Source organism: Anabrus simplex, chromosome 1 (assembly GCF_040414725.1).
Source record: "Anabrus simplex isolate iqAnaSimp1 chromosome 1, ASM4041472v1, whole genome shotgun sequence".
NCBI classification, from domain to species: domain Eukaryota; kingdom Metazoa; phylum Arthropoda; class Insecta; order Orthoptera; family Tettigoniidae; genus Anabrus; species Anabrus simplex.
This window is the reverse complement of record NC_090265.1, coordinates 979,371,886-979,394,112: the sequence shown is the minus strand read 5'-3', so window position 1 is coordinate 979,394,112 and position 22,227 is coordinate 979,371,886. Positions and strand designations below refer to the sequence as shown.

The 22,227-nt window shown below is 36.1% G+C and overlaps 1 protein-coding gene across 4 annotated transcripts in view; it reads left to right on the top strand.

Annotated features, from left to right (window-relative positions):
- bbc (choline/ethanolaminephosphotransferase 1 bbc) overlaps positions 1-21,817 on the top strand; it is a 263,240-nt gene extending 241,423 nt beyond the window's left edge. For all 4 annotated transcript variants that reach the window (XM_067136823.2, XM_067136822.2, XM_067136821.2 and 1 more), the window contains one exon: positions 16,517-21,817. In XM_067136823.2, coding sequence (XP_066992924.2) covers positions 16,517-16,638 — 122 coding nt within the window. In that variant the 3' untranslated portion in view covers positions 16,639-21,817. The remainder of the gene's footprint in view (positions 1-16,516) is intronic.
- The last annotated feature ends 410 nt before the right edge of the window (positions 21,818-22,227 follow it).

Genomic DNA, 22,227 nt, shown 5'->3' with positions numbered 1-22,227 from the left:
GGGTTCTGGCTTGCCTATGATTAGTACCCACTGTATAAGGAACACCACGGGATAGTACGAGTCCCTGTGGTTAGTACACGTACGTGATGGAAACCATAGGTTTGCGTTGCCTGTAACTGGTGCCGCTGTGTGTGAAAAACCATAGGTCTGTATTACCTGTGAAAATGTCATTACCTGTGACTAGTACCATAATATGTGGAATACCGTGAGTCTACGATACTTTTGATTAGTACCGCAGCATGTCAAATACCATGGTTCTACTTACCAAGCGATAAGTACCATTATGAGAGGCCGATAACCTATATTTTGGACCCCTTTAGCTTGCAAGCATCATCGATTCAGTATTGAGCTCCAGAAGCAGTCCCTTGATCAGTGTTGCTATTGTTCTCTGTCAGTTTCTGAGACTGAGGCATTGCGGGTCGTCTCCACTGATTGTCATATCCGTCCGTTCATTTTTCGTTCTCACACTTTGAATTCTGGTCAGTGGAGGATTTTGGATGTTTATTTTTTCATTGCATTTCGTCTCATTTCGTACCATCAGGGGCCGATGACCTAGATGTTAGGCCCCTTAAAACAACAAGCACCACCACCATCATCATCATCATCATCATCACCTCTTGCTGCTCTTCCAGCAGATCAGCTGCATAATGTGCTTCACTACCACTAGACACAAAATCAGGTTCTTCTTCTGAATGGAATATATTCCTTTCAGTCCTTTTCTTTGCAGTCGAAGTTTTAGATTCATTATTTTCTTTCATAGTGGACAAGTCTGTCAGGAGTAGTGGTTAGGATTGTTTACTTCCCTTTCCTTCTTCCCCTGGTGCTCCCTGGTTTCCTCTCTGCAGCTGTGGGGAAAAGCCTGATAATTTGAGGTGATACGAGAGGACGTCTGTTTTGATCAAGAGAAGATCAAGATCTGTAGACCACTTCAGATTATTGGGTCTAGATCTATTAATACTGAGTTGGATTTAGGTGAATACAGAATAAGGACAAGATAATGTTTCAAAATAGCATCTAAAATAACATGGTGTACCTTGGAACACGCACACCGATTGTACCTTGGAACATCGGTGTTCCAAGGTACATGATGTAGCCATTTCAGAAAAAAACATGAATTTTTTTATAGGTTAGGTAGAATAAAAATGTAACCTGTGTATAGGTTAGCCCATTTACATACTGAGTGTAAATACTGAAGGAATCTCTGTTACATGTGAGAACTACTAATATGCCCATTTGAAATTACTTTAAAAATAAATATTGAATTTTCACGACCGCATTGTAATCGAAACAGACTTTCAACGTATTAGGTCGTGTTACGTACATGTAGTACGTGTTGAGGAGATGTTAAGTACAGAACAAAAAATGGCCAGCCGGAAACCAGTGGGATCCGAACCCACAACCTCCCGATTTCGCGTCGCTTGCTCTACCAATTGAGCTATGGTGGCCCAGGCCATCTTTATTCTGTTTGAAAGGATCTGAGCTACAGGTCTGGCACTACTGCTAGCACACGGTAGAGTGCGTTTAAGTCGCCCGTTGTGGGGCATGTCAATGAATATTGAATTTTCATGACCGCATTGTAATCGAAACAGACTTTCAACGTATTAAGTCGTGTTACGTACATGTAGTACGTGTTGAAGAGATGTTAAGTACAGAACAAAAATGGCCAGCCGGACACCAGTGGGATCCAAACCCACAACCTCCCAATTTCGCGTCGGTTGCTCTACCAATTGAGTTATGGTGGCCCAGGCCATCTTTGTTCTGTTTGAAAGGATCTGAGCTACAGGTCTGGCACTACTGCTAGCACACTGTAGAGTGCGTTTAAGTCGCCCGTTGTGGGGCATGTCAATGAATATTGAATTTTCACGACCGCAATGTAATCGAAACAGACTTTCAACATATTAGGTCGTGTTACGTACATGTAGTACGTGTTGAAGAGATGTTAAGTACAGAACAAAAATGGCCAGCTGGACACCAGTGGGATCCGAACCAACAACCTCCCGATTTCGCGTCGGTTGCTCTACTTTCAAGTACCAAAATGCTTTACACTTAAATAACTTGGAACTGAAATCACAATGGATGCCACCAGACAAACTGTGCTACCCAGGGTGGCAAAGTAATGAACTCAAATCAACTGATCCAAAGAATGTTTACTAAGATCAAAGATAATGTAACTGTTCCAAGGTTCAAACGTTCCAAGGCACAACACTCTCCCCTACTGTATGTCAAAATCAAGGTATCGCTTAAGTGCGGCCAGCATCCAGTATTCGAGAGATAGTAGGTTCGAACCCCACTGTCGGCAGCCCTGAAGATGGTTTTCCGTGGTTTCCCATTTTCACACGAGGCAAATGCTGGAGCTGTACCTTAATTAAGGCCACGGCCGCTTCCTTCCCAGCCCTAGCCCTTTCCTGTCCCATCATCGCCATAAGACGTGTGTCGGTGCGACATAAAGCAAAAAAAAAATCAAAGTAATCGTTTTCCATCTGTTTTGATTTAAAAAAATTCACTTTGTTGCATATTCCAGCCAACTTTTAAACATGTCTGTTTATACCTGGACTGAAGCTGAATTTTTTAAGAGCACTAATGTGTTTATCATTCTCAGATAAAAGGCCTCCTCACCGTCCATCTAATAACAGGTTATTGTGAAGGACAAAACGAAAAACCTAACAATGACTCGAATGTTATCATATTGGCTCACACAAAATGAACCTGCTAATGTAAAGAAAATTGAGCTCATTTTTCCTGTTGGTGGCCACTCTTGTATTCCTCCAGATCAATTGTTTGGGAGAATTGAGAAAGTTGTAAGAAAAAAGATACTTGCTTGTTGTTTAAAGGACCAGGCGAGTTGGTCGTGCGGTTAGGGGCGTGCAGCTATGAGCTTGCATCCGGGAGATAGTGAGTTCGAACCCCACTGTTGGCAGCCCTGAAGATGGTTTTCCATGGTTTCCCATTTTCACACCAGGCTGTACCATAATTAAGGCCACGACCGCTTCCTTTCCATTCCTGAGACTTTCTTATCCCATCATTGCTATAAGACCTATCTGTGTCAGTGTGACGTAAAGCATGTAGCAAAAAAAAAAGTTGTTTAAAGAGGCCCAACATCTAGGTCATCAGCCCTAAGAAGAAAGAATACCATCATTGAGCCTCAGAGTACTGTGTCATCTACAACCAGCACGGTAATATACTGTGTTTGGATCACAATTTGAACAACAGCAATGTCAAAGAAGCACTTCCTCAGGTTATCACCTAAAAAAATGTCGGTTTAAATTTTCTCAATAGTAGTAGGTTCGAACCCCACTGTCGGCAGCCCTGAAAATGGTTTTCCATGGTTTCCCATTTTCACACCAGGCAAATGCTGGGGCTTTACCTTAATTAAGGCCACGGCCACTTCCTTCCCACTCCTAGCCCTTTCCTGTCCCATCGTCGCCGTAAGACCTATCTGTGTCGGTGCGACGTAAAACAACTGGCAAAAAAAAAAATTTCCCATGCTAAAAAGAATCCTTATTATAAGATCCAAGTTGGGTAATGCACTGGTTACAGGTGAGGTTCAATACACCACCAGTATCATATCTAAGAAGGCATTTGTAAACGAGAAAAGAATTACAGTAATATAAATGTTCAAAGAATTGACATAGGTAATCCACTGAAAATTGCTAAAGTAAAAGACATTGCTTCATTATCACAGAAACAGTTGGGCACAGAGTGGAAGGATTTTGCAGATATTAGTAGTAATGCACTAAAAGCCTTCTATAATATTTGCATGTAAACAAACGGGGAAAACACATCTCTCTGTCTGTAGCTCATGTTTTATTTACACAAGTCCTTCAGTGAATCAAAACCCTGAATATTCTTAATACATTGGCAAAACTTAATATATCCAAATATTTTTCACTTTCATGGGGATAATGTGGTTCAGTATTTGAAATAACTCCACATTTAATCCTACGTAGATACAAGTACATTACCGTACCTTAGAGTTTAAGCTTTGCAGTGCTGAAGTATACAATATGAGAAATTTTTCTTTTTTGCCCTGAATAATATGTTTATTTGGACTATCTCGGTTTTGCAACTGCACGACTGAATTGATGCATAGTGTCTATGGAAATGGTGTTTGATAGTAAGAAGAGAACTGGAATGGGAATAGAAAAAAAGAAAGGGTGGTGTACTAGTAGGCGAACCTCAAGATATGTTGGAAAGGTGGCAAGAATATGTAGAGTATCTGTATTAATCAATGAATGATCTTGAGATTGAAGTTGAGAAGAGTTTTTGAAATTTAGAAAGCAAGGTAGAAAGGATGTTGAAAGACCTGAAAAATCTCAAGGTAAGTGGGATTGGATTGCCAGTGGAGGTGTTAAAATTGTCTTTCTAGTAGTTAAATGTTGCACTTACACATCAAAAGTTTTCGGCGACACAAGGTTGGGAAAGGGCTAGGATTGGGAAGGCAGTAGGTGTGGCTTTAATTAAGGTACAGCCCTATCATTTGCCTGATGAGAAAATAGGAAACCACAGGAAACAATCTTCAGGGCTGCCAACTGTGGGATTTGAACCCACGATCTCCCAAATGCAAACTCGCAGCTACGCAAACCTAATCGCACGGCCAGCTCGTTCGGTAAAAAATCTGTCTTGCAAGCAGGGGTGTAAATGAGGTACATAACAAAGATGAATGATCAGATGACTTTCTCTCTACAATTATTGAAGAATTCAGAACTATCAGCTTTATATCCAGTGCAACCAAAGTGTTACTGAGAGTACTATGGAAAGCTAATCAGCTTTATCGCAGAAGAACAGCATGATTTTTTAGGAAGTACAGGAATTGGACACAGATTGTTGAGAATTGGCAAGAGATATATCAAGAAAGATAGGGAATGTTTTGTATTTATTAACTTGGAAAAAGCCTTTGACAGAGTGGAATGAAAGAAGCTGATGGACATCCTAAGTGGGAAAGAAGTAGATTGGAAGGAGAGAAAAATGATCATTGGTCTGTACTTAAAACAGATCAGAGTACACATAGGGAATGAGATAACACAGGAAAGCAGGACTGAAATGGGGGTTAGACAATGTTGTGCCTTTCTCCCGTATTGTTCTACGTAGATATGGAAGAGTTTGTAGGGAAATACTTGGATGGAAAGAGAGAAGTTGGTGGCAGAAGGCTAGAGGAGAGAGTGAATGGGCTATAATTAGGGTGCTAGCAGACCTGAATGTAGCTTGTGAATAATATGGAATGAGAATGAATAAGAGTAAGATAATGAAGATGGTGATCAGTGAAGAATGTAATTAGGGGAGAAATATATAGTGTTTATCTTCCTTTACCCATTCTCATTTGGTCTTTTAGATTCCAAGATGAGGCATCAACTAGCTGATAGATCTAGGAAAGTTCCCAAACATTATTTTTTCTCTGTGTTGTCATACTCTTTCTAAGCATTTTTCTTTTCTCTTCTCTCATTTCCTTCCCTTAACCCATTGCCATCTAACATCGTCTCAGAAACGTGGTCAACCAAAGAGCCGGGCCACGTCTCAGAGACGTGCTGTACTTCGTCATAAGTTTGGCATGAAACAAATATATGGCAGTATTATGCTGCTCTATAGTCTTCCTTGAAATTCTTTGGAAAGAGGGAATATCGATACTGTTGTTTATGTTACCTAAATCTTTGAAGCTTATGCGGAGTGTCTACTGGAGTTCCTTGTCAAAATGGATGTGCGTAGCCCATTTGAGTATGAATAAAAACTTCATGACAATAAATGGTTTGACACAACTAATGGTGAAATTAAGGATTACTTTGCACTATACATTATTATAGTTCAAGTAAAAAAAGTCCTTGGTGAAAATGAACTGGTCAAGGACAAGTATTATTGAGACTCCACTATTCATTAAAACAATGCTGTTTGTGCGCTTCTTACTTATTACAAGATTTCTGCATGTTCGTGATAATGTAACTGCAGATGTGAGAGATAAGCTAAGAAAAGTAAGAAGAGTTGTGCAATACCTAAAACCGATTTCAATCCATTATACTATGTTGCTTATGATACAGTATATTGTTCATAGCACCTGCCATTTTAAATCAGTATTCTGTGTAATAGATTTAGCTAGTAATATTAGAATTCACATTAACTGCTGGTGATGCATATAAGCATCAGAGTATGCTGTAAGCCCATGTTACTGATACTTATAAGCGTTCTTGCATGTGGAAATAGTTACATAATAATGATTTCAACTACCTGGTGATGCAAGGGTTGAAAGGACCAGCAGTGAAGGTGTTAAGAGTCTGAATTCATAAACAAGGCATTGTATTTTCTGAGTATACATCCAACCTGCATTCGTACAAATGATAGATTGTTTTTGTCACTTGGTTTATATATTCATATTTCAATGTGAATTTATTTTTTATGTTTTCTACATTACATATCTTAAACAATATAATTGTGGTTGTGTAAGTTGGATCTTGCTTTTTCTATCAAATCCAGACTTACAGTAGAGAAAACAAGAAACTTTTCTGCTCTCCTAAAAGCATTGTCAAATATCTATACATGAATTACAGGATAGAAACAGGGAAGATGTACAAGGAAATAAAATAATGATTCTTTCTTCCACAACAGTAAATCATGTGATGTACTGTATATAGAAGCAGTTATTCTCATCTTATATACAAGGAGAGGCAAACCAAATTCATGGGTTGGAGGAGGTCCAACAGTGCACGTGGCCTTGCTGTAGAGGGCCATAATATGATGCTCTGGAAAATATATTAACCAACAATTTATGGTACTGAAGTTTTTGACTTGCTGTATTTCACAGCTGTTAAAAATATTCATCATTCTTATCTGAACAAAATTCACACAGGTGTAAAATACTCCAGAAATTTAGCTGCATTTCATTTTGGCTTTTATTGCATGTTACAGTTGCAATTTCTTGTTTGAGAGCCTAATGAATGGAAGGATTATTCCTGTACACTTGGTTTGAAGGCACCTGAAAGATTATAATTACAAGCTAAGTCAGCGAGAGCTCCTTTTGAACATTGTTTCTCTTATTAGAAATGGATCCTGTTTCTTGTCACTACATGAACTTCCACACCAAGGTACTTTTCAGTGACCAAGTGGCCTTCAGATAGTGTCTTTGAAAATAAGTAGTTATTCTTCTTATAACTTAAAAAAAAAAGTTATATCTTGGAGAGAAATTTTTGCTGTAACTTGCCTGATGTGTTCAGATACAAGTTCTAAATTAACCAGCAGGGAGTGGAAAGTTTCTCTACTTATCTCTCGGAAGTTTTTATACCTTGGTCTGGAGCCCCAACCTCTTGTTCTGATATTTGAACATCATTTACGGGTGACTGTGGAAGCAACTTCCTTCAACCATATTGCAGTAGATAACATTATTTACATGAAACAACGTCCTGATATCATAACTTTGAATCGGTACATCTCTGCCATCTGTTGGCAGTTTCTGAAACCATTTTGAATGTACGATCAGCTTTTACAGTGCTTTCATATGGCCAATCTCAGTTTCTCATAAAATGTCGGATACCGTTATTTACACCCGAATGCCTCAAATGTTTATGGCATTTAAGGCAGTAATTTACTTCACCTTGGACGAGCTGAAGATTTCATAACTGTTTTGACAGCTGTTTTACAAGAAACAGTCCCATTTGCATAATTCAATACATTACTAAAGATATCATAATCAACTTATCTGTTCATTTTTGCTATATTTTGTTTCCTATTGATGGCAAGGGAAGGTTCTTTCTTTCTTTCTTTCTTTCTTTCTTTCTTTCTTTCCCTCTCAGTGATGGTGTAATATTACCACCAGTCATCACCACAGGTACATAATATGGCAGTGAAACACCCTAGTAAACAACTTGCAGCTAAACACCAACAAGTACTGAAACCCAGTCTTGTGCGTACATTGTCGCCAACCAACAATAGTCCTGCATGAGTTTTACTGTGCAGAGTGCTGGAATGAATAAAGAGCGATAATTAAATCTGCATAAACAACATGAAAATTTTAACTTTACTTGTCCCAAAATAAGAAAATTTAGTCAACCAAGTAAATGTAGCCCAGGAAGGACTTGTCCCATTTTGCATCCTCACTTATAAGATTATATCAACTAATCCAAGGACTTGTCCCTGTTTGCAGTGTAGGTGCTTAGTGTTTACACTTGTTCCATTCTGCTAATGTTTGCAAATTTCTAAGTGAATTTAAAGCTGGACTTACTATGATCCTGCAGTACTGTTGTCATATATCTTGGCAACTGGCCTCGTACTTGGAAAAAAAAAAAAAAAAAAAAATTGATGTTATTGGTTTTACGTCCCACTAACTACTTTTACGGTTTTCAAAGATGCCGAGGTGCCGGAATGTAGTCCCGCAGGAGTTCTTTTATGTGCCAGTAAATCTACTGACACGAGAATAACACGTTTGAGTACATTCAAATACCATTGGACTGAGCCAGGATCAAACCTGCCAAGTTGGAGTCAGAAGACCAGCACCTCAACCATCTGAGCCACTCAGCCCGGCACCATACCACTAGTTTAGTATCTCATGTATGGCAGGTTTTAACACCAATTGCTTACAGAAGAATGGATAGAGAAGTTGTAGCAGAGTTGGGTGAAGATCCTTTGGACTTGTGAAAAAATATAGGAATATTCGAAGACAATGCTAACTCTATATCTGATCTTAGAGGATTTAATGAAGAAGAACAAGCCCATGTCTGTCATTTCTAGATGTGGAAAAGGCCTTTGATTTTAAAAAAAAGTAGTTCGACAGGTAATCGGATCAAATTCTGAGATTTGCATAAAAATCAAACTGCAGTGATAAGAATTGAGGGATATGAAAGGAAAACACCTGCCCAGAAAGGAGTGACAAGGTTTCACTTTGTGCCCCCTTGTGTTATGTAAAACAGGAGATAAAGGAATTCAAAGAGAAATTTGGAAAAATAGCTCAAGGGAAGAAACAAAGATTCTTGAGATTTTCTATTGATATTCTTTTATCTGTGTCTGGAGAAGATCTGGAGAAACTGCTAACTTTTATGGATACAGTCTTGGAAAAGAAATATAAAATAAAAATAAATCTAAAACAAAAATAACAAAATGAAGTTGAGTGGTGCAGGAAATATCAGATTAGGTTGGACAAGCGAAGCAGAGAACATGGTCATGAAATCAACAATAAAAAGACCAAAGTGATGATTGCAGATAGTTTAAATAACAACAGACCTGCCATAACAAGAAATGCTGATTATGAGGTTGTCAGTCACTTAGAGTATCTGGGATCTATTGTCACAAATACCAGAGACTGTCAACCTGAGATCCGTAAGTGCATTTCGATTGCAAGAAATTCAACAGCAAAACTGCATCTGGAAGGACACCTCCATCACTTCCAAGACAAAGCTCACCCTCATTCGAACTCTGATCTTCCCTATCGTGACCTATGTAGCAGAAACTTGGACGATGAAGATGGAGGCAGATCACCAAAAGGCTTCTCATGTGATGCCCTACATCCTTACTAAGGGTTGGACTCAAAGAGAGACTCAGGTGGTAGAATAAGTGATGATGGTAGAAGTGAGCACAGAAAATGTAAACTAGCCCAACCAAGCAGGGAAGGCTTTCCTTAAGACAAGAAATTTGCTCTCTTAAAACATAGATGATACTGTATGTATTAGAAATATGTTTCTGAAGATGTAGATGTAGGATGCTGTAGTTATGTAGAAATGAAGAGGTTAGTACAGGATAGTTGCATGAAACTAGCCTATTGACAGACAACCCAAACAATAACATTCCCTACTAAAGTAGCTTATTTTCATATATACCTGATTTCTTGTTTTAGACATACAATTTAATGATTGAAGTGAAAAGTACTGGTAGAATATTGTTTTGATGTATTTTATAATTAGATTTTGTTTTGATTAACTGAGAACTGCAGTTACATTTTTATGAAAATATAAAGATTTTAACCATTTGAGCGCTCAGTTAATGAAACTAGTTGCCATCATTTCCATTCATCAACATTCATTTTGCAGATAAACTGACAATTTTATGTAGAATTATTTTCATGATCATCTTTGTAGAATACAAAGTAATTTAGAAATTTTTGATTTTTTTTGACTAGATCACAAGTTAAAAATTGCTGCCGTTAGTTTTTGTCCTATACCCAGCAGTTCATTGCACTCATGATTGTGGGGCATTTTACTTGACTGATATCATCATTTCCTTGACACCAAGGCAAGTGTAGATCCAATCCTTGCTGGTGCAAATGGAATTTCAAAATTTTCAAAGTAAATTTATGTGTCTGTGGTTCAGGATCCACATTAAACACTAGGTCCTGTTGCTTAAGATCAAATGATTAAATGTAGTGTAAAACTACAAGTATGTTTGCTTTTACCCCACTCTTGGCTACTACTCGCTTGATCTCAAATTCTGTTCCTGACAGTCTAGTGTTTCCTGTTTCAATTAATTGGTTAGACTATATTATACCCCACTATTGCTAAGCAATATGAATGCAGATGTCATATTATTGAAACTCAAGAAATTTACTATTTAATGTACAATAGAATATCTTTACTCTTTTGTAGTATACAGGGTGTTTCCATAAGAGCGTGCAAAAATTTTACAGGACATAGAGGATGCTCTACTGAACAATTTGAGGTTGGGAACCTGGGGTTGGAGAAGCCAGCTTAAGGAGATAATAGGAATACAATCACATTACTGTGTACTTTTTTATTTACATTGGTTAGTTAACTGCAGATACCATTATTGACACAATGAATGTACCATTTGTACTGTATCTTACAAAATGTGCCAAAACTGACGGCTATCAACCTCAATGCAAGCATGACATCAGCGAAAAAGATTCTGATGTACCCTGACGACTATACCTGGTGTGTTTCGAATCACATCACAAGCAGCTACAATTCTGGTAACTAATTCCATCTCCGTATCCACTGGAGTCTCATACACAAGTAACTATAGATATCCCGATAGGAAATAATCAAGGGGATTCAGGTCGGGTGACCTCGCAGGCCATGGAATAGGACCTCCTTTTTCAATCCCCAGGAGTTAGGGGCCCATGACCTACGATGTTAGGCCCCTTTAAACAACAAGCATCATCATCATCAATCTCCAGGAGTCTCTGCTTTGGGCATGGTGACTTGCTTGCTGTAAGCTCATCCTGGTCAACAATAAAAAGACCAAAGTGATGATTGCAGATAGTTTTAATAACAACAGACCTGCCATAACAAGAAATGCTGATTATGAGGTTGTCAGTCGCTTAGAGTATCTGGGATCTATTGTCACAAATACCAGAGACTGTCAACCTGAGATCCGTAAGTGCATTTCGATTGCAAGAAATTCAACAGCAAAACTGCATCTGGAAGGACACCTCCATCACTTCCAAGACAAAGCTCACCCTCATTCGAACTCTGATCTTCCCTATCGCGACCTATGTAGCAGGGGACGATGAAGATGGCGCATCGCCACAGGATTGGTCAAGTTCTTGATTTGGTCCATCCATTGTAACAGTGCACGTCCTCTAGGTCTTCGGTCGTTGACTTTTCCCTCTATGATAAGTATTTCCATTGACTCCTGTCTTCTGGCAATATGACCAAAATATCTGAGTTGTTTATGGTTGATAAAGGTCGACAGTCTTGTTCTGATGCCGAGCTGTTGCAGGATCGATTCATTAGTATGGTGTGCTGTCCATGGTATTTGCAGTAATCTCCTATAGCACCTCATTTCTAGAGTACCAACACACAGTGGTATTAATGTAACCTTTTATCTGAACAAGTGTTAAGTTTTGGATACATACTACACAGAATATTTCTTTAAAACTATTTATGTAAATTATATGTGTGTTTTTTATGATCATTTATAGTCCCTAACTTATTGGGATCCAACTCCATTACTGTCATTTTATTTGATCAAGTGTTAAGTATTAGATACAGACTGTAATGAACATTTTGAACATGCACATATTGTGTGTTTTTGCAGTCATATATGATCCTAGCTTCTTAGGATTTAACCCCATTTGACTTGTTTTATTAAGATATTTGGAATGTAAGTATGTCCTTATCTAACAATGTCTTGTTGTGAATAGCTGAGGATGGCTGTCATATCAGCCAAAACTAGTACTATTCAATGAAAAATTGTGTATTGATTAGGTGGGTAAATAAAGGCTTTTAGTAAGAAAAGTAAGTATTTTATGTTGTAAGTATACAACCTAGATTGTTCTCATTTGAAGTACCTGGATGACAGTTTCACATACAGACAGAAGTGACACACTCAAGGGACTACTTGATATTTTTCCATGAAGTTTGACTGTATAACTATGACTTTAAAAAAATTACAATTCCTAATTCTCTAGCTAAAATTACTGCATGTAGTAAGTATCCCTTTCATAATCATCCAAAATTAAAAGTGATGCTTCCACGGTGTGTAGAATTATTTTGTTCTTTTTCCGTGTTGTTTTCTGTACATTCCGTACAGTTTGCAGACATCCAACGAGTCTTTTGAAAATCAGAAGAAAACAAAGAAAAGCACGCCATAGAAGAAAACAATGGGAAGGAACAACTGGCCTGCCCGAAAACAGCGATACTTCCATACATTAGAAACACTACAGACAGGATTGGCAAGATGCTGGATAAATTGACATAAAAACCATCTATAAACCACACCGGAAGCTAGCCCTTTATCTACCACCAGTAAAAGCCATAATAGAACTACAGGCTCCTGGAGTATACCACATTGAATGTAGCTGTGGAACGTGCTATGTCGGTGAAACAAAACGTCTGATCTCTACCCATCTAAAAGAACACATCCGTCACACCAAGAAACAAAACACAGATATTTCATCTGTAGCCAAGCATTTCTACGAAACAAGACATGGAATATTATTTGACAAGACCAACATCCTGGCAGCTATCCCTTGGAATCGGAAAGGAAAATCTGTGAGGCTATCGAAATCAAGAAACACCCGAACAATATGAATTTAGAAGAAGGATATAACATTGACAATTCTTGGATGCCTATAAAACAGATTAAGACATTCAGACCTCAACATAAACACGTAGGATGAACCTCTAATTACATAACAGTGCGGGCAAGTCCCACTACCTGGCTGTGACACATACTTTCCAGAATTCTCATGAGACAGCCAAGGGGCTTACGCCAACCAGAAAGGGTAGGATATATAAGGCCACAGTCAGGAACCATTCTTGTAATGTGATTGCTGCCTGGGAGACTGATTGCCTCAGATTGAGTAGGGGTATTTCAGTTGCCTTGACAAATAATACTGCAGTGTATTCAAAACACCAGCAAACTGTATGAAATGTACAGAAAACAACACGGTTCAACCTGGAAAAAGAACTAAATCAGAAATTAAGTTTAATGTTGTCATATTATATAGCTTGTACCACACTTTCTCATCTAATCTGTTTGTGGCTGAAATGAATTTTCTGTTTCATATGAGATGCTTCTAATTGAAATCCCAGCTATTATTTCTGCTGTCACATCTTCCGTGATAGTGTTTCAGAGGAGAACAGTTGTTCATGTTGACATGGCCATGCTATGTGAAATGGGACAAATGTGTGGAGAACATATTTTTCAAAGACCTTGCTTTGCTTCCTGGGAACAATGACTGTTCTTATGATATCAAAGGATGTTAAATTGTGTTGCTCTGTTGAAGAAATTTATTCAAACCTATTGACATAAAAAAAGACGTTTCTTCTGATAAGATGAAGCAAGGTTCTCATAAAACATCATGCTATCTAGCAGTTTTTCTTGTTTCATTCAGCATGGATACAGAAGACTATCATGTCTTATTGATGTATTCTTTCCATATTCATTTCATTTGCATATTATGAAGAACATATATTCCAGTATTGCTAAGCAATATGAATGCGAATGTGACACTGTCGAAACTACTGTACTCTACACAGTGTATATTTCTGAAATGTTGTATTTATTTTTATTTTATTTTTATATTTTTTTGCTTATAAACTCTAGAATATTGCTACACTTAATGTGTGGTATACACTCCAACCTATTTTACAGTGCGAGTATACAACATATAGTAGGTTGTTTTCATATGGAGTACCTGGATGACATTTTCACATTTAGATAGATATGACATACTCAAGGGACTGTTTAATATTTTTTCATGGAAAATAATAGTAATAAAAATAAAATAACAAATATTCTTTTAATTAACAATTGAAGTACTTACAAATACATTGACATAAATTAGGTGCATTTAAACGGTCTTTAAAACCAAATTGAAAGCTAGGAACAAAGATAATGCAATGATGAGTGTGTGAAGAGGGAGATTAGGATAAATATTAAAACGGGTAAGAATAAAAAGAAATTGATAAACGAAGGCAAAAGATAAAAAGTATTGGCCACCTCCTCATTCTACGTTTCCCATATCAAGAGCGAAGATCTTTCGGGAAATAACGCTTTAGTGAATGTAGTTATTCCCCTCATTGGAGCTGAGAAGCAGAAATAAATTTGTTGAAGGATGAGAAGAAAATTATGTGATAAGGCGAGAGCTTGTCTGCATCCTTCTGTGTTTTCATGTTTATCCTAGTATCTCTTTTCTGTTTCTTCCTCTTCACACACTGACCTGTAATATTGGTTTTTTTTTTTTTTTTTGCTAATTGCTTTACGTCGCACCGACACAGATAGGTCTTATGGCGACGATTGGAAAGGGAAGGGCTGGGAGTAGGAAGGAAGTGGCCGTGGCCTTAATTAAGGTACAGCCCCAGCATTTGCCTGGTGTGAAAATGGGAAACCACGGAAAACCATTTTCAGGGCTGCCGACAGTGGGGTTCGAACCTACTATCTCCCGAATACTGGATACTGGCCGCACTTAAGCGACTGCAGCTATCGAGCTCGGTGTAATATTGTTTGTACCAGGCTTGGTGCAAGTCTAACACTACTTCAGCTTTATATATTTTTCTATAAACAAGTAACTTACGACAGTGCATCTTGAAGATCCAACCAACCTTCATGTTAATGACTTACTGAAAACCGAGCAAATGGCTGCACAGTTTGGATTTCATAGTTTTCAGCTTGCATTTGGGAGATGGTGGGTTCAAACCCCACTGTCGGCAGCCCTAAAGGTGGTTTTTCGTGATTTCCCATTTTCACATCAGGCAAATGCTGGAGCTGTAAGGTTACGGTTGCTTCTTTACCACTCCTTGCCCTTCCCTATCCCATCATCATCATCATCATCATCATAAGACCTATCTGTGTCGGTGAGACGTAAAGCAATTTGTAATTTTAAAAAACTTATTGAAACAAAGTTAAAATGAGATGTAAGCTTGTAAATCTGAGCTATTCATCTTAAATCAGGGAAATTTATTGTTAAACATGCAAGATACTTTGTGATATATAAATTTGAGACTCAATATATTAAAACTTATTTTTCACATTTTCTCGTAGGCCTGCTTCTTCTCATTGATATTAATAAGTTATTTCCTTCTGATAAATTTTTAAAAATATTTTGCTTGTATGTTTTAATGCCAAGATAAAATATAGAGGTTAAAAAACCCATCAACAGTGTTAGGTTGGTAGGTTATCGTTTATGAATATCTTACAACCTTAAGTTAGCCTGATTAACTTATTATTTCCTTTTTTTCAGTAATTGTATTCAGTTTTATAAATACTTACTTTTCTTACTTGGATTCTTAACACATTGAGGTCGAAGATCGTTCAGGTTGTGTCATTAATTGTGCCCGCACAGCGCACGTTCTCTGGTTTTCATCATTGTTTCTATGAAACAAACGTATGTGTGTTGATTGGCACTGTAATATAAGATTTGATCCATATATTTATCGAAAATAATATAGATGGCAGTAAACTACAGCTCTTCTTCCTTTCAAATCATGTCGGAGCTATGTCAACTGGACAGCAGTGTGCAAGTAATGGCGCCTGCGCACGAACATAGACTGATTGACAGTGATTTGTACCAAGTGAGCAGACCAAACAGATCACACATAATATTTATATACTAAATTCAATCCATGATTTGCATGGTAAGGGATCTATCAATTGTATTACAATTGTTACAGATATGAAGTAGAAAGTTTGAACTCAAATATAACAAAATAAGAAAATACCTCAGTTCAAAACTAATTTTAAAATTCCAAAATCAGTGAAAATGGCCTATCTGGAGGATTAAAATGTATGAAAGTGAGCAAGACCTCAATGTGTTCAGTAGCTATGTTTTTAATACCGTGTAGAATGTTCTGTTGAGCTGCATGAGTGATATAGATTTAATTTATGTAGAAAAGTTTTAGTTATGATGATAATTTTCTAGGAGATTTATTTATTTTGTGGTTTAGTGTGAATGAATGAAACTAATAGTTCTCTTTTTCAATTTAAATACATTTTCATTCTTAATTTCTTGTACATTTTGGTGCTTTGCATGGAAGTTTAATTGTGAGCTGTTCAGTACTTTATATGTAACATATAAGCGTGCTTCTCTTATTTGAAACTTTTTGTGATATGAGAAGATTCGATTTACACTTTGTTTGCATTACAGTTTTACAAGAAGACACCACCAAACTTTCAAAGGCTCACCAGGATAGTCACCAGAATATAACAGAATCTAGTGATGATGACACACTACCTTTGGTGGATGCAGAAGAACATCCACAATCCTGAAACACATTCCTCTGAATCATTCAATAGGCTAACATTGTTAACAGTTCTGTGATACATTTAAAGACAGTTTACATTCTTGGAGATCTGACACTATCATTTGTAAATTCACTTCCAGTTTAACATTTTTGTAGGTTTGTAAATTATGAACAAAAATGGTGTCAAAATAATTGGAGGCTACTTGTTTTGGGTGCCCAGTTGTTAAATTTCAAATGCCTTAAATCATTCCAATGATACAAGTGCTAAAATTGTTTAAAATATTTACTAATTTTGTATTGAATTTTATTCCTAAATTTTTTACTTCCTTTGCAAAAATCTCCAGGTAATGGAATTTTCTTTGTTGCACATTGCAGCAAAACCAATTATTTTGTGAAGTATGTATGTGCTAAACTTACTTAATATAACTTTGAAATTAAAAAATATAATACTGGTAATCTCATACATATTTGTTGTTAGTAGACTATATACAGAACTTGTTATGGTAAATATACACTTGCATGCAAGTTGGCAAACATAGGTTTAAAATAAATGAATATGTTGTGTTAAGTTTTTTGTTTAACCAGTATTAAGGACATACAAATTGAATTATACATCAGAGAAGTCAAAATTTGATATTGAATTTTTTGAATAAAGTTTACACAATAGAGGCAAAGCATTATGTATAGTTGAGTAGATATTTCCTGCTCAGTAGATTTTTGTATTATTAACTCATTAGTACCATGTCTTGCTTCATTGAAAATTGCAGTTTTCAAGAATTGAAAAGTTCCTATTCATAATGATAATATATCCAGTATGCAGAGAATGCATAGTTTTAGCTTGATTTACAAGTGAAACTTGTTGAACTTACTGCATGGCCATCTAGGAGAAAGGGAAACCTTTTTGTTTTTGGTGGACTATTTTGAGGTAAATAATTTATTTTACTCTAGATTGTCTATTAAATGTGATTTTATTTAGTAATTGTAAACTACTGGTTTTATTCTTGGTATTGACTCTTTTTAATAATAATTGAAGTACTTAAATATGTCTAAGTGACCAAACTTCACCCATGAGTGTTCAGTTGTATGCACTTAAATACATCAACATAAATCAGGTGCATTTAAACAGTCCATGAAACCACATTGAAAGCTGGGAAGAAAGATAATCCAATGATAAGTGTGTCAAGAGGGAGATTAGGATAAATATGAAAACAGAAGGATAAGGAGAAATGAATAAATGCCAGCAAAGGGAAGAAATAAAAATTATTGACCTCTTCCTTATTCTACATTTGCTGCATCAAGAGTGAAGACCTGTCAGGAGATGTTTTAGTGAGAGTGGTTATTCCCCTCAATGGAGCTGAGAAGCAGAAATAAGTTTGTTGAAGGATGAGAAGAAAAGTATGTAGTATTGATGAGGAGTTGCTCATCTCTATCCTTCTGAGTTTTCATGTTTATCCTAATGTTTCTTCCTCTTTCCAGACAATCCATCTATTCTCTTTCCTAGATAACTTTATTTGGTTTTATTCATCACTTTTTGTACCTTTTCCATTACCTAAATGGTTTTTAAATGGTTTTCAAACTGAAATTGTCTCTGACTTGTTAATTAAAAGCCAACTCCTAATTGTCAAAGTTAGTCAGGCAGCTTCCTTTTCATAGAAATATAAATCAGGAGTCGTAACATTTTTACCTTTAGTTCCCTTCTGAAATAACATGTGTTGTACTAAAACTTTTCATTCAACATGAAAATTTTTCATCGGAATTTTTTAAAATCTGTTAAAATTTCTATTATCATAGCTATCTTGTATAGTTTCTTCATAAATATATTTTCCAGAGATTTAATTTCCCATCATTATTGGTCTTGTTCCATGAAAAGTAAGTTTTCTGCTAGTATAGAACATGTCTAGCGAATTCTAAATAGTATGAGGTAAATATCTTCAGAAACTATAAACAGTAGATGTTATTTAGCATAGTCAGACTTTGTTTATGCATTATCCTATTAATAAATAAAAATCTAGCGATAAAATCAATTCCCCAATCTAATTTATCTTTCTTCATTTGTTCATGTTCTCTCCTTTGTGTCTTGAGTCTCGAATTCTGTGTTCTTCATTCAACTTCCTTGTACAATTACATGTAGTAAATTATACATTCATTACATTGCACGTTGTCCTCTGAAGAATGGATAAGCAAAATTCAATCTAATTGAAATAACACACCATTTACCGTAACCTAGTCTGCATTTGCCTTCACACTGTCTCAAAGCAGGACTCTCACTTGTCTACTACCAGATATAATTCTTTATGAAAGGAAGGGGAGAAAAAAGAAAGCAATAAGCAGAATTGAGGCAATAAATTAACTTAATAGGGGCCATAATCGTTGGATGACATCATCACTGACTTCTCACCATGGTGGCGGCTATTCAAATCTTGGCCGGTGCATGTGGGATATTTGCAATGAAAGGTCACATCCCTGTGGTTTGGATTTGTACTCCACATTAAATTGGGCATGATATCAAAAGCCACATAAAACAGCAAGTCAAAATTATTTGTGTGACTCCTTTTTTGTCATATACGTAAAACTTCCCCATCAGCCTCTGGTTTGCCCACTTCAGTCCACCAGCCTTTTCCAATCTTTATTCACTGTTGTTTCAAGACCCTTACTTCTTGGTGAACATAAAGTTTGTGAAAATCACACAGCAAAACTCCAGTGTGTAAACTTAGCCTTGATAAGTGCAAATAAATATTAAACAGTCAGTGAAGACAAATGCTGACTGGCTGGGAACATTTGCCCATGAATTCCCTGCCATGTATGCTTTTTTTATGGATAATCCGCTTTCCTGTATTTCTAATTCAACGTTCGTATGTGCTACACTTTTGTTTTATTGTCATGGACTTCTTCACTTATATTCCATGGAACCCTTCACTGAGCCTTTTTGACCTTATCTACCTGCACGTGTAAAGCACATTCTAGAGCACAAATCTAGTGATACTGATCAGATAATGTTATTGAAAAATCCCCTGAATTCTTGTACCTTCCTTTCAAACTACCTGAATTTAAAGCCAGAGATAGTAGTCTAAAAGCAATCTGGGATCCCTGCCTTCTCAAGTTTAATAGTGAATAGCATTATAGGCCTACTTAAAGAATGAATCTGCAATTCTTCATTCCATTTTAGAATAGTACATTATTCACTTTTGTTAGATTCCAAATTTTCCCAAAATGTATTCATCAACTTCTCACATCTTTCTTAAACAATACTACTTTGCTTAAGTTATCTTGTATTATTACTTGCTTTTTGTATTTAATTAATGCATAAGAAGCATTAAGGTCATTAGCCTCATGTGTGAAGCTAATGAAAAAATCTCTTTGAGGTTGTGTGTTGTGTCTGTTGTAGTATGTGATATGTAGGTCCATAGTCTCGAAATAACACACTATTCCAACATTTTTACTGGCTTGAGATGAGGACAAATACACATGGGATAACAACTGTGTACATGGGGATGTGGATCTCCATAAACAGTGTAGCTTCACAAATCTGTCTGCGCTACGCTGTTAACATTGTTGATGCATACAGTGGCTCTCAGATGCACATGTATTGATCATGATTTTTGGAAGTGAATGTGACAGAGCATTGATGTTTCAAAATTAATGTCATTTTCAGGTATTAACATTTTGCTATAGATACTAAGGTAGGAGAGTTTCTCCTATGATAGGGATTGTACTGGTAATTTTAGGTAGAAATTTTGAATCGTTGTCCTCCGAAACTGTTGTACAAGAGTGATGCAATACCATATTTCTCCAAATCCCTTACTGTTGTTTATCATTGCTGTGCCTTGAATTTTTTTATTTAACTTGTTCAGTTTTAGTTAGTTTGTTTGTTTGTTTGTTTGTTTGTTGTAAAACTATAATAATGTTAGTGCAATTCTGGTGCTAATGAGTTAAAGAATGAGGATCATATGATTCCTCTTCTTGTGAATTATTTATATTGTAGAAATGAAATAATTATCAATTCTAGTGCTTTTTTATTCAAATATGCTTTCTTTTAATGATTTGTTGTTTGGTATTAATATGTTTTATAAGTGTTACATAACAATGTTTGTGATAAATTATATTTTTGTAGAGGGTCACTATGAACTTAGTGAATGTTTGTGTGATTCCTGTGATTTAATGTAAAAAAGTAAATTTATTTTATGCTTTGGATGATGTGTGTTGTCATGTGTGATTGGACACAATTTGAGTTTTGGTTGGACAGATTTCATAGTTACTAGTGAGTATCAGCCTGTCAGATGTGTTTCACCTGAAGGTATTGGATTTGTTTCTTATATATAACCTTTGCAGGATTCCTTTCAGGCAAGTGAAAACTCATACAAGGACCAATTTTTCTAAAAGTAATTAATTTTTTCATTAGGTATTATGTGTTAACTGAATTTTTAATATGACTCTCTATAGAATGCTAATACATATTTTGTATTGTTAAGCATGTAAGCAATATTATTTAAATATATGATTTACACTCAACAAAGAAATGCCACACTATACTTTCCTTTCACAGTATGAACTTATTCTCTAAACGTTTTTCTGTTAGTCGCCCTAAATTTTATTTCTGGTCTTATTTTTTTTTTCAATGTTTAACTATTTTTTCTATAAATTAGAGATGGTCTAAGTATTGCAAACAGGGTTATTTCAGAAATAAACTATGAAATGAAGCTGCCTTGATGATAAGTAGGTGTTTTTAAAAAAAATCTGCTTTGGTATAGAGTAATATGAAATTTATTTGTTGAAGAAGGGAGCAAGTCTGGATATTGTCATTCCTAAAACCATCCTGGTTATTCTCAAATCACTTGTGAGAAAACAATGGCTTAAGTATAACATAACTGAATGTTCTATGTAACTTTTTTGTAGATGAAGAGATTTAGTTTTCCTAAGGGCTTGTTCTAGCATTTATTGGTAAAGAAGTAGATAGATACATAGAAGATAAATTCCCTTGGCATGTAAACCTCCTGTAGGCTATAGATAGTTTGTTAAGTGCGGTCATGATCACGATCTAGAAGTTGCGTAAAACTTGATGCTCTGCTTAGCTGTTAAGCTCTTGGTTGCAGCTAGGAATTTTGCAATGGGAGACATGTTGGTTAACCTATTATGGCTTTTCATCTCATGAGATTTGTATTATATAGCTCATTAAATAAGTGCACATAATAAAATTTTCCACCAAATGTCTGCAATATTTCTGTTTATATTTTAAAGTATAAAAATATATCCCTGTTTGTCAATAGATGGATTTTGTATATTTTGTATGGTGGGTTTTCAATTTCTTGCTGGTATTCCAGTAAAAGATCTAATAATAAAACATCTGAGGGAACAGGGCTTATATTTTACTCTTGATGAATATATTAGTATTTAAAGCATTGCTTACATCATGCTAATGATGTACTGGTTTAACACAACTCTCAAAATTTGTCCTGTGACTACTTGCAGGCTCTGAGTTATACATCAGATTAGTGACCTGCCCTGTCTTTGCACAGGGGCAATTTTGTATTTATGGTGACAACATTAGTTGTTATCCTTCTTAAGTAGTTTATCTAGATAACTCGGAGTGACGTTTTTGTCAAGGTCCTTCCAATTG